The sequence below is a fragment of the Vanellus vanellus genome (assembly GCF_965231255.1).
Source record: "Vanellus vanellus genome assembly, chromosome: 7".
Lineage (NCBI taxonomy): Eukaryota > Metazoa > Chordata > Aves > Charadriiformes > Charadriidae > Vanellus > Vanellus vanellus.
In genome coordinates this window covers 26999829-27012401 of record NC_138912.1, presented here as the reverse complement: position 1 = coordinate 27012401, position 12573 = coordinate 26999829, and the positions used below count along the sequence as shown (strand labels likewise).

General features: G+C 39.8%; 2 protein-coding genes across 2 annotated transcripts in view; one reads left to right on the top strand and one right to left on the bottom strand.

Moving 5' to 3' along the window:
- Nucleotides 1–2891: 2891 nt before the first annotated feature.
- Nucleotides 2892–8997, bottom strand: RPS24 (ribosomal protein S24). Its single transcript, XM_082486537.1, has 6 exons — nt 8911–8997; nt 8099–8164; nt 7532–7741; nt 6933–7043; nt 3839–3874; nt 2892–3000 (listed from the first exon to the last, which is right to left on the bottom strand). The coding sequence occupies exons 1-5, from the start codon at nt 8911–8913 to the stop codon at nt 3872–3874; spliced, it is 393 nt and encodes a 130-aa protein (XP_082342663.1). The 5' UTR covers nt 8914–8997; the 3' UTR covers nt 2892–3000; nt 3839–3871.
- Nucleotides 8998–9216: 219 nt separating this feature from the next.
- POLR3A (RNA polymerase III subunit A) overlaps nt 9217–12573 on the top strand; it is a gene marked incomplete at its 5' end in the record, with an annotated part of 36415 nt that continues 33058 nt past the window's right edge. The window contains 5 exons of the mRNA XM_082486317.1: nt 9217–9260; nt 9754–9889; nt 10425–10562; nt 11092–11263; nt 12260–12414. Coding sequence (XP_082342443.1) covers nt 9217–9260; nt 9754–9889; nt 10425–10562; nt 11092–11263; nt 12260–12414 — 645 coding nt within the window. The remainder of the gene's footprint in view (nt 9261–9753; nt 9890–10424; nt 10563–11091; nt 11264–12259; nt 12415–12573) is intronic.

The following is a 12573-nucleotide window of genomic DNA, read 5'->3' as shown; positions in this document are numbered from 1 at the left end:
CCCTCCCCGGCTAGCTCCTCTTATATCCCGGGCATGGGTCATGTGGATGCAATACCCGCCTCCCCTGCCGGCTCCTTGGGGAAATTAACCCCATCCCTGCCAGAACCAGGATAAAGGGACAGACCAAAGCCTAAAAGCCATCAACAGTGACAAATACTACCTATAGATGATGGGGTGTGCCAAGATTAGCAGGAAATAAAGGGTACCTTCAGTGCACAGTATGGAAAGAAGTGAAGATTCCTGTTTATCAATGCTTTCCACTTAATTGTTTTACCTTCCCCAGGAAAGGGGATTAACCTAGAGTCTTCACAGCATGACACGTGCGTTAAACTTCTGAATTACAGAACATCTGCTACACATCGCTTAGGCTGTAGAGTACAAAGGAAAAATGTTGGCAGAACAGAAACTCACATGAGGAGCTGCTTACATCTCCAGACTGTTGAAGAAGCAAGATTTCAGATGACAGCTATTCAGTTGCCTGCCATTTTCCAGGTGGAACAATAGAAAAGGATAGCCACATCAACACAGAATGTTGCAGAATAGTGGAAAAACCTCAAAGAGGGTGACCTGTTTTGATCAGTTAATTCTAGATGACTTAACGCCATTTTGTCCCCTTCACCATTTTTTGTGCTTAATGCCTCATATCGCAAAACACGAGTACAGCTTCTGGATAGGTGGTTATAACCTGACCATGCAACAGGGAAAGAGTCAATTGTTCTATGGAGTCACTAGGTATTTTTTTTTTTCCCCCCGTCAATCTTAAATCATCAAAACAGGGCATCAAGCACCAAATTAGGGCACCAAGCAATAAGACAGCCTACTTCAATCCATCTGCTTTGAAAAGTTACTGTACCTCCTAAATGAACTTTTAATGAAAAGCATGCAAGACACTACAAAACTGAAGAAGGGAACCTTTAATACTCCAACTCCAGAACTAAGCTCTGCTTCCAGAGGTACATGCCCCCTGGAAGAGTAGTTTGCTATGTAAAGTCAAAACATCAAGACTATGCAAGACGTATATACCTTTATGCCAGCACTTACTTACAGATCCTTTGTTGATTACTTAAGCCTAAGGTAAGTAAGCTTCTGAAAAGAGCAACTAGAATTTGTGCCAGCACTCTAGAGCTTTAAAGTAGTAAACATTTGGAAAACGCTAACTGTATGGTCTTCACTGAAACAGATGGTTTCCATTCAATTCAAAAAAGAACCAGTGAAACAAAAATATCATTTAGAGCCTCAGATTCTAAACACAACTATTTTTAATGCATATTTTCAAAGGAGCTGACCTCCTTGGCAGGGGACAATTCAGCTTTCTTTCAGCCTATTTTATGAAAAACGGCAATAGGAATCTTCCTTATTTTTATATTGCTGTGTTCACAACACCCCCTAGTGATTAGTGCTATGAAATATAATTGAACACTCTTCTCTCCTTTGATGTTGAATATTATATACAGAAAGGGTTTACTGCAGGTATTACCTTTCAAACAGGTTTAGGTTCTAACTCTAAGCCTCACGTGCATAATGTTTGCTCCATATCCCTTACAATCTTTTCAGTTGTCAGAAATTTACTGTCACCTACTCAAACCCTATCCACAGACTCAAGAGTTCAGTGTACATACTGCATCTAAGTACACAAATACCACTTTTAATACCCCTCTAGCAATTCTTCAGAATTCAATAGACTTACGTTTGGGAAGAATGTCTGATAGGTACCTATCTTTGAAGGTCTCTGCCAAATAAAAAAAGCTTTTAACTTCCACAGGATTTCAGAATCAAAACTATTATTTTAGAAGCAATTACTCCTTTTCACCATCCCCTTAGTCTAACCATCACTAGTTCACCTATGATTAGAAGAAACTGGAATACCTATTCTTTTACCAGGGCAATTGCGTACTAATCCCAGTTACTAACCTCAATAAAGGCAGGAACACTATAGCATAACGTACAGAAAATTTACTGTATCACGAAGAGTATGATGCTGCTGAATGCAGACATTAGCAACCCCACTAGTTCAAGACCTAGACTGAAAGTACTAGAAGAGACATCAAGTGCTTTGTCTATACTTACCAGATGTTGAATGGAAGTTACTAGGACCAACAGTATCCCCTTCCAATCACTTTAATGACTCTTAACTATAGGGTTGTTGGGTTTCCCCCCAAACACTAAACATGCCTTATCTGTGTTACAATATGCTGCCTCGTTACAAAGGCAGTACTATTTAAAAATACTGTACTTGGATAAGAATCAAGTCAGAGCCTTCCTCAGCACAGCTGCTAGAGCTGCCCAGTCTGTTTTGGTTCTACTTAACGTATAGAACTTCGACTTCGCTTGCTACTTGAAACACCTGCACCAGAATGCCCACACTTCTAACATAGAGCATGCCTCATCAAACCACTAATCCAGTCTTAAATGACTCCTTTAATACTACCATATGAAAAATTAGGGGTGTATTGCAGTTTGCAGACCACAGAGACCCCAGACCCTGTCCTAACAGCTCAGGAACAATAGACAAGTCATGCCTGACTCCATTAGCAAAAATCTTAACTGTGGAAGCATGCAGCTCTGAGTATCTGTCTACAGTTTTGGTTTTTTCCTCCCTTCAGCTATATTCTACAGGTCTATATAGCATAGCAATGAAACAAGCACATCTTAAAAGGGCTTTCCAAACCACAGTCTGAATACCAGATGAAAAAAGCATGTCTACTTCCATGATCTAATGCCACCTGCTTGGAGTTCGGTTATACTACTATCTATATGAAAGCTCTGATTCACTTCAAATTGATACTCAAAACAAGAGTTGCTTAATTACGAAAAGATTTTAATGCAGTGCAAACAATGCACCAATCTTGATTTTCTCAGACTTTACAAAACGGTAGCTTTTGAATCAAAACTAAAGGGCAAACCAGCATTTTATTGACATAGTTTATTTGATGTTAAAGCCAGATGAGCAGCTTCTTTCCAGAATAATTCTTTCTATACCTCTTCATAGAGCAATGTAGTCTGTAAAGGAAAAGACAGATCAGTGCCACATGATTAAAACAATGTTTATACTCATACCTTTATAGTGCCCGAAAAACTGGTTCCCAAACAAGTCAGGTGAACAACACTGCCTTTCTTAGAGGAACATAAGGTTCAAAATTTCACAGTACTGTCATGAGAATAAGTGAGAGCCTAGATTACAGCATTTCTGCAGAAGAGCTCAACAAGCTATAATTGCTTTACCAGCTTTCTGTTGAAGACATTATACTCACTCCATCAGCTCCCAGACAGTTTAAGTTGCTTTAAAACGAGTCATTCAGACCATTTGTAATAAACCCAGAGTTTTGTCTGTTATAGTTACTGCCCACAGCACATCCAGCTCACTTATGTTTCTGCAACAAAGATACATAGTCTAGGACTTGTCTAAAAGAGCAGGAGGTTTGTTTACAAGGAATTTACTTGAAATAAGCATCTACAAGAAAACAACAGAAACTTGTCCTCAAAATAAAAATCCTACTACTCCAATCTATTTAAGACAATAAAAACCAAGGTGTACTATCCTTTCCTTAGCGTACCTACAAAAGGAAAAATGCAAGCCTAAAATAAGACTAAATAATCAACAGTTTTTGCAACTGCAAATCTGAACTACCTGATTTATTTTGCTAATCAGGCATTTCACGTAAGTGGAAGTCACATAAATTAGCAACGCACAACAGTCTTTCTTCATCTTAAACTCTTGCACTGGGTTCTATATCAGCGCAGTACCATGGTGTTTGCATAAATCAACATTAAACCTATGTCATCGTAATGACTACAGGCAAGTCAATGTCTACCCTTACAAAGCATTCAAGTGTCATACCTGTTATCCATTTTCCATCTGAAGTATGTTCATTTACTGAAACAGAAAAAGCATTCATTAATAAGAGAATAGTTTTATCACAGCTGTACTACTGTAGAAGATGGCGCGTTGAGGCTTTTTACTGACACAATACGAATATGCTTTTTTTCAATTACAACAGTGAAATGCGACAGGAAAACCTCAAAGTTTTGACTACTGTAGAGGCTTAAGACTTAGATTTCATGCATTCCCTCCAATAGGACCCAACAATAGCTGTTTAGAGCTTAGGAATGCAACTGCATGTTCAACTATACCTACAGGCTACCATGGTTTAAAGTGCCTATCCACTCACACTTCTGTTTGATCAGGATTTTTTTTTTTTTTTCTTTAAAAAAATTCTGTTCGGAAGGCTTACATGTCAAAGGCTGTCACAACTACATAGCTGTGACTTTAAGGGGTAGAGCGGGGCTTTTTTGCATTTGCTCTGAATACAAACGATCAGTGAGAGGCATCCACATCTACTTGCTGAAAACTTTGTGAGCTCAGCTAACTACAGAGCTACAGAATATATTAAATACAAACAACTTCAAAATACTTCTCTTGAAACAGCAGAGAAAACAGAACTGGAATTCTGAAAGAGTGAGAAGGGAAAAGAAGCAACAAAGAAAACTTTTAATAGTCAGACATCAGCACAGTTGATGTCTGACTTAAAAGTTCAAGAAAAACTATTCAACTATGATTCACCATTTCAATAGTTTTCATGATGACATGGTACATATCTCTTAGAACAATACAGACTTGCCTGAAGATGTCTCAATTAAATACCTACGCATTTTTGAGATAAACAGTTTTCACCAATTGCATAGGTGGACTCCAAAACATATTCCAGGACTCCTATTAAAAATTCCTCCACATGGCTGTAATAAACGATGTTGAACCATGCCACACCATTACATTTAAACATGCATTTTTCAAGACAAATCTTTAAGACACAAGTGTATTCCACAAGCTTTTCCTGTGATGCAGCACAGAACTCTTCTCAACCAAGTTCTCCAGAAAGCACGTAAAATAATTTGTCTTTAGTTTATATCTAATGCCAGGACACAAAGATTAACAAAACTGGTGAACAAATAAGATCTAACCCATGCATACTTATCAACTAAAATACCGTTTTAAAGACATTTAAAAACTTGTAACCCAAAACAGTTCACCTACTACTGAGATTGCATGCTAGTTTGAGAAGCACTTGATATCAAAGTCACATCTGCTATATAATTATCACAGCACACAACCCTGGTCTTGATTTCTAAAGTGATTATATGCTTTAAGAGCATTCCTATGAACTGGACAGTTTTAATAATTCAAGCGACAGTCATTTAACCATTGTGTATCAACACTCAGTAACAACTACCTTCAAGCACCAAATTCTTGAAGGGAAGAAGCTGACCCATACTACTGATGTCAGCACAACACTAAATGACTCCCTTGACATTGACAAGAGAGTATGTCAGTGTTACTGTTATACCAAATGCTAATTTGTGCTGTTATACCATAAAGAATTGTAAGACTTCATTAACAAAACAGCATTAAAGCAGAAAAGAGGTTACCAAATCTTATCTAGTAGTTCACAGCAACACTGGTGTATTTCCATCCAATGATAACAAGAACTTCACCCATACAGCAAGTGAAGAATATAATTTCACAGAGCAATCACTGTGGTTTGTGTCTTAACTTGGAATACTGCAAGCCAATAGTTAAATACAGTTTAATGCTGACAACTGCGTTGTTTCCAACCATGGTCTCAAACGCACAAAACTGTGATATGACTTAGTTTTCATAAAGACGCACAACTGCTTTCACACAAAGGTCAAGTTACACATGCAATTGCACTGTACTACTTTGAATCAGAACCTGGGGTGTTCTGAACCAATGCCTCAAATCAGTAGCATTTTCTTTGATTTATTCTAATTTGGAATTCCTTGTTTTAATGTTGTTTCACTAGTTTCAAAGATCTTGTTCACTATTAGCCAAGTTTTACTAAGTCGCACAAAATAAATTGCATTATGTAGTTATCTGAACCCTTACATGACAGAGGTAATTTTAAACCAAACATGTATGCAAGGCAGTACAGTGCTTCAATTAAACAGATGGACACGTGTTTCAGCAACGCATAATTCAGTCACCACATCCATGCTCATTTTCAGTACCTGCTAGATACTTCATTTCTGATGGAGAATTCCAAGAAAGTAGAAAAAAAAAAATAGCAAAAGTGAAGATTACTGAAGTTCAAGATGTCAAAGCATTTTAGCAGCTATAGACCTAAGTGTCAAAACTCATTGCCCTATCTTCCTTTGTTATAACACTTGAAAAAAAACCCACTTAGCAGTTTTTTGTCCTCTGAAAAATACTGAGTAAGCTGTGCAGCTAAGGTAGATGACTGTCTTCACACCCAGAACACTCCTCAGTTTTGGTGGGATTTTTTATTTAATGATAAAGGAACTGTCTCCCTGTCTCCAAGCTGCACACCTGACAAGCTTGCATTAAGTTCCAGCGACAGCATAGGAAGCTCCCACCAGGGGAAAGAAACCCACTATCTTGGGAATCAGTCACTTAAAACAGGCTAAAGCAGGCATTCTACCTTATTTCTATTTACATACTGTCCTCACTGTCTACATCACCACACATTCTGAACAAAAACTCCTCTACAAATAACACCATAAAAAATAGTAACTTGGTGGAGTAAGCATTAGATATTTAGGTAGTCTGAGTAACAAGTGTTAAGAATAGCTAATTTGTATATTGCAAGGCTGAGTTATGAGATTAGAGCAATACTGTTAGATTTATGAAAGTTTAACTTTAGTTCAAGTGACATGTAGGAAACAATCACTTAAGAAGCATTATTCCACATTGTGTCAGATAAGCTTGCAGCAGTGAGGAGCAAAACTAAGCTAGTGAGCTGATAAGAAGCTATAAGACACCACACAGATTACCTTCTGTTATCCAGTAGAACAGGTGAAAGAAATGGAAGAAAAACAATGTTATTCTGTTGAAGAACCTCTCATAAACATTTCAAAGGCAACATGTTCACTCTAGCTTACAGATATTCTCATCCTACCTTCTTGCCAGCACCAACATTTGCCTTGGCTGTGCCCCTGACTTTCTTCATTCTGTTCTTACGCTCCTTTCGCTGCTTCCTAGAAGTCTTCTTCTTTTCATACAAGCCATGCTATTAAAAAAAACAGTTAAAGTTGCATTTAACATTGTTTCACCAACAGTATGAATTCTGAATTTAAGTTTTACTATTTCTGAACTCTTCAAATAACGTTTGAATTTTAAATTTAGCTAAGTAGTGAGATCAGGTCACTAGCTAATGAGTGATTCAACACAGAATATAAGCATTAAAGTAGTGTACGTATCAGTCTCGTCTCTTACGCTTCTTCGAGACCTTCAATAGTGGTTAGTTATCTACTACTGCTAAACATCACTGGTAACATCAATTTTGCCTTCACAATTCCCTTATAATAAACAGTAAAAAAACCCTTAATCCTATTTTGCAAATACAGAAGCTAGCCTATACTATTTTAAGGCCTCTTATATAACTCTTTAGTACACGAACAGTACTTTCACAAAACTTTAGCTTTTATACATGCAAATCATGAACAACTAAACAATTCAAATTCATTCTAATTGTTTTCAAGTTACCAAAAAACATACCCTGGCAAGCCTGTGCTTTGGTTCGTTTTTCTTTGCATAGTCCAGAGAATCATAGATCATGCCAAAACCTGTTGTCTTGCCACCACCAAAGTGAGTTCTGAAGCCAAAGACGAAAATTACATCAGGGGTCGTCTTGTACATTTTTGCCAGCTTTTCCCTGATTTCTGTTTTGGGGACTGTGGCCTTCCCGGGATGAAGAACATCAATCACCTAAGAAGGAATTTTTACAGGTTGTATTAAAGCAAGAGGAAGGCAATATCCACTACAACAGCCAGGTACAACAGTCCCGCTATCAGCTTAACACTCAATCTAACCCACACCATCATCATCAGATATTACTAATTTGATACAAAAGTGTTCTTAAGTTTCCAGCTTCAAAAGACAAAACAGCTCACTACCTCACCATCAAGTTTTACCTTCAGCACGCTTGAACACATTTAAACCTATAAGCTCTTACAATAAGAACTCTGGAGTTTTTAAGGGCTCCTTACTTATAGTGGCTAAAGAACACTTGCAGCCCAGAACCAATAAATGAATAATTAAAGCCAGTTTTCTGTATTCCTTTACCATCTGCTTGCGCTGAAGCAGTCTGTTTGTCATGAACTTCCTGGTTCTGATAGTCACTGTGTCATTCTGTAAGAGAAGATACAAAAGATAAAACAAACAGTGACACATACAATTCAAGCTTAATAAATACATAAGTGCACGGTACAGCAACACCCAGTAGTCTCTCAGATGCTGAGAGTGAACTCCTAACTTGAATGGACTCATCTAGGGCTACAGATAATACCCTATAAAGTACTCTTTGATTTATACTATTGAGTACACATCTACTGATGACAGACTCATCCACGGTTTTCAAACAACACAGCAACATACATACCTCCACCATGCTGAAAAGCTGAAGCAGCTTGCAATGAAACACACAGGTTACAAGTCAAAGCACCACAACAGCACAACGGAAGCTGCCTTAACAAATCTATGCGTTACTGATCCCTCAATGCTTTCAGACTAGAAGGGCCACAAGACTAATACAAAAGCATGATCTATGCACCCCTTTAACACCTGAAACGAAGAAGGACGATACCGCACTATTATGAAAGACCGGGTCCGCTCTCACCGCCCAGCAGCAAGGCGACAGAGCAGGCCAAGCACAGGCCCGGCAGCTCACCACTACCAACCGGCACCGACGCGCCGCGGCCAGGCCGCAGGAGCCCCGGCCCGAAGCGGGAGGACAATATCCCCCTCGCTTTTTACCATAGCCCTACAGCCAGCTACAGGCAAGCCAGCCCATGAGAAGCAGGCCGCCCGGGAGCCCCGCGAGGGCAGGATGGCGGCAGGACGGAGCAGATTACTACCGACCAGCACACAGAACTCACCATCTTGGCGGCGGCCTCTCTGCCAGCGAGCGAGAAAAGGAAGTCAGATTTCCGCGCAGCCAATCATAAGGCGGCGCAGGGGTCCTTCGCGCTGGGGGCGGGGTCGCGCGGGGGGCTGTCCGTCCCAGAGCCGGACCCGGAAGGAAGTGGCAGGGGGTGGTTCACGCGCGCAGGCGCAGGCTGAGGCCGCTTAGTGCTGCCGCGTGCAGCCCGGAGGGACGCTGAGGGGTCGCTGCCGCCGTCACCGCCGGGCCTAAATTCCCCACAAACACACACACAGACACACACGCCGCCACCGCCGCCGCCATGGTGAAGGAGCAGTTTAGGGAGACGGATGTGGCGAAAAAAATGTGAGTGCGGTGTTCTGGGTAGCGGGGAGCTGCTAGGCTGCCGCTCCGCTGGTCCCGGCGCCGGGGGACGCGGCGTTGCCGCGGGGGTGGGCCCGGTGGCTGTGGCGGTCGAGCAGCAGAAACGCCGGGGGGTGGCACAGCCGCTCTGGGAGGACGCGGGAGAGAGTTCGGTGCGCTGGGGGGGGGTGGTGGTGCTGCGGCTGGTGCTCGGTGAAAGCGCTGCCCTGGGCCTTGGCTGAGGCGGCCGGCGGGGCTGGCGCCGTGTGTGAGCACCTCCGGGGTTGCCCACGAACATCGATAAATCCCCCAGGTATCAGCCGCCAACTCGCTGCAAAACAGCTCCGTTTTTTATAGTTGCCCAAAACCAACCTGCTCCGGCTCTATTGTGAATCAACTTGGCTTTCTCTGCATTGCTTTTAAATATGTGCGTGTGCATGCCTGTATTTATAAGTATTTCTGCACGCATACATACACGTGCAATTTCCTATTCTAGAAGCCACATCTGTTTTGGCATGAAATCTCCAGAAGAGATGCGTCAGCAAGCTCACATTCAAGTGGTTAGCAAAAACTTGTACAGTCAGGACAATCATCACTCTCCGCTGCAGTATGGAGTACTTGACCATAGAATGGTGAGAACCGGTTTGGAGTTTTTTTCAAACCATTTTTGTAGAATTACTTGTGGTGGTTAAAAGTAAGTTGGGATAACTGAAATTTACTGTTCATACAAAACATGCAAATGTGTTTCTACTTGAATTGCATAGACTGTCAGTTGCAGTGATAGCTACTTTCTTCGTGCTTTTGGGTGGTTCAGGAAAGCATTCTTTTGAGAGAGGAGGTAAGTTCATTCTGCCTAGTTGGTGAGAGACCCAGAGACATCCAACTACAAAATACCACAATGTAGTTTAGGGGGCTGTAGATCAGCTGCAAAACCTGTATGAGTTAATGTCACTGGTATCAGCAGGGCCTGCATGTGAAAGACATTTTTCTTAAGGTTTGGAGTGAATGTAAAGCTACTGACATACACCTGATGCTGGGAGAAAGGAGTAAGCGCTGTGGGTCTGCTGTCACGATAGCTGACTAGCTTAAAAACTGTTGTATTTTCTATGTATTTAGTTGATTATAGCTAAAATGCTTTTCTGTGTGTGTGTTCCTTTCCTCCCAAAGGGAACCAGTGAAAAAGACCGTCCCTGTGAAACATGCGGAAAAAATCTAGCTGATTGTTTAGGACATTATGGGTACATTGACTTAGAACTGCCCTGTTTTCATGTTGGATACTTCAAAGCTGTGATAGGCATCTTACAGGTAAACACGATTATGATGTGTTGTCAGGTTCTGGCCTAGAAAAGGGAAATTATCAGAAAAGGTGATGCTTGAAAGAGTAATTGAGAAGACTAAAATAAGGCTGTATTAGAAATTTGATCTTTGTGCATCTTGTGTTTTGTAAAATAAATGTATTTAAATACGTAAATACATGTTTTATTTTATATAATCTCTGATTGATTGATTTAGTCCATTATTTTTCTGTAGTAGTTTGAATTAAATGTATGCAGTATAACTTGCCTTTTAGGACATCCCAGTAAATCAAAGCTCTGTTTGCTTTACATTTGGATTTTTAAGATGCTACAGAGCTTAGATAAGGATTTGCCTCATTGACTGTATTTTTTTTCCATGCACTTTGTGTATTACAGCATATGAATTGGTCTTTGAACCAAGACCATTGTATTTCATTCAAAAAACTGCCCTCTGTTGAAGAATTTAAGTTATAGTAGAAGATGTTAGAACTCTGCATGTATCTGTTAAACAGCTAGGTTTATGTGCATTTACATTTAAGATGATCTGCAAAACCTGTTGCCGTATCATGCTGTCGGTGGAAGAAAAAAAACAATTTTTGGACTACCTGAAGCGACCTGGCCTTACATATCTTCAGAAGAGAGGGCTAAAAAAGAAAGTGTCTGAAAAGTGCCGAAAGAAAAACACTTGTCCTTACTGTGGTGCCTTTAATGGTGAGTGTTGGCATTAGCAGTTAGTGATAGTTATCTGCTGTGATGGTTTTTCAACTTAGTGGCTGTGATAGGCATTAAAATCTTGAATATCCTTGTTTGTTCCACAGCTAATGGGTATTTTCTCTGGCCTTGATTAAGAATCAGGTAATTGCATTCTTAATGCCAAGCACATACTTGCTCATATCTTATGTGCATAGTGACATTGTCCTACTTGCTTGTTTTGTTTCATGTCTCTCTTCATGGCAGTAACCAATATTTGATACTTGAATAATGGCAAAAAAAAAAAACCAACCCTGTTTAACATGTTTTTAAAAATATTGGGAGCTATTTTCAGTGATCAATACCTTAACTTGGAAGTATTTGTAGACTTTAATTTTGATTGAATTTCATTTGTCATCATATTAAATTAGTATTAATTTAATTAGTAATTAGTATTAATACTAGATGTATTTGTTGTCTTCTAGGAGGGTATGTTCTGCAGTTTGGCAGTATTTGAGCTGTGAGAATCTTGGTTTACACTGGAGTTTGTTCTTCAGGGCAGAGTATCTTAAAGATATCGTGTTTGTTTTTCAAAATACTTTTTTTTTCTTCATGTGCTCTGATCAAGTGATACTGCTGTTAAAGGACTTGCAGTGTTACAGATTCATAGTGGATGGTTAATTCATAAATTAAAATTTTATGTCTGCTGTGATTGAGAGGAAGCTGAATTAAGATGTGGACTAAATCACCTGCTTTCAGCTTCAGAAGCTGCATCATGATCTAGGCCCACTGAGGCAGCCATATAAGTAGACATGACCAGATTGTTTTCTTTGTGTTTTGTGAATGTAGGAAACTGGAAAGTAAAGCTGATAAAGTTTTATTTTATTCTTGCGTTCACTGAAAGTTTAGTTTTGGAACTGTATCTTACTCTTTTGAAGTTCTGGAGGGTTTTTTTGGTGGTTGTCTGATGGTTTTGTTGCTGGTAAAAGAAAAACCAACTCATTTATTTGCTTGCAGGAACTGTGAAGAAGTGTGGTTTGTTGAAAATAATACATGAAAAGTACAAGACCAATAAGAAAGTGGTAGATCCGATAGTATCTACTTTTCTTCAGTCCTTTGAAACTGCCATAGAACACAACAAAGAAGTAGAACCCTTACTGGGAAGAGCTCAGGTGAATTTTAATCTGACTTAAATTTTCTGCTTGAAATAAAACTTCTCAAAGGTTTTCAGTGTAGCAGCTTAAGCCTTGTGGTGATCCAAAATTTTCATATACCAAAACACACTTGAAGAATGTTTGTATTTTTTGCAATAATGTTAACTTTGCAAAAAT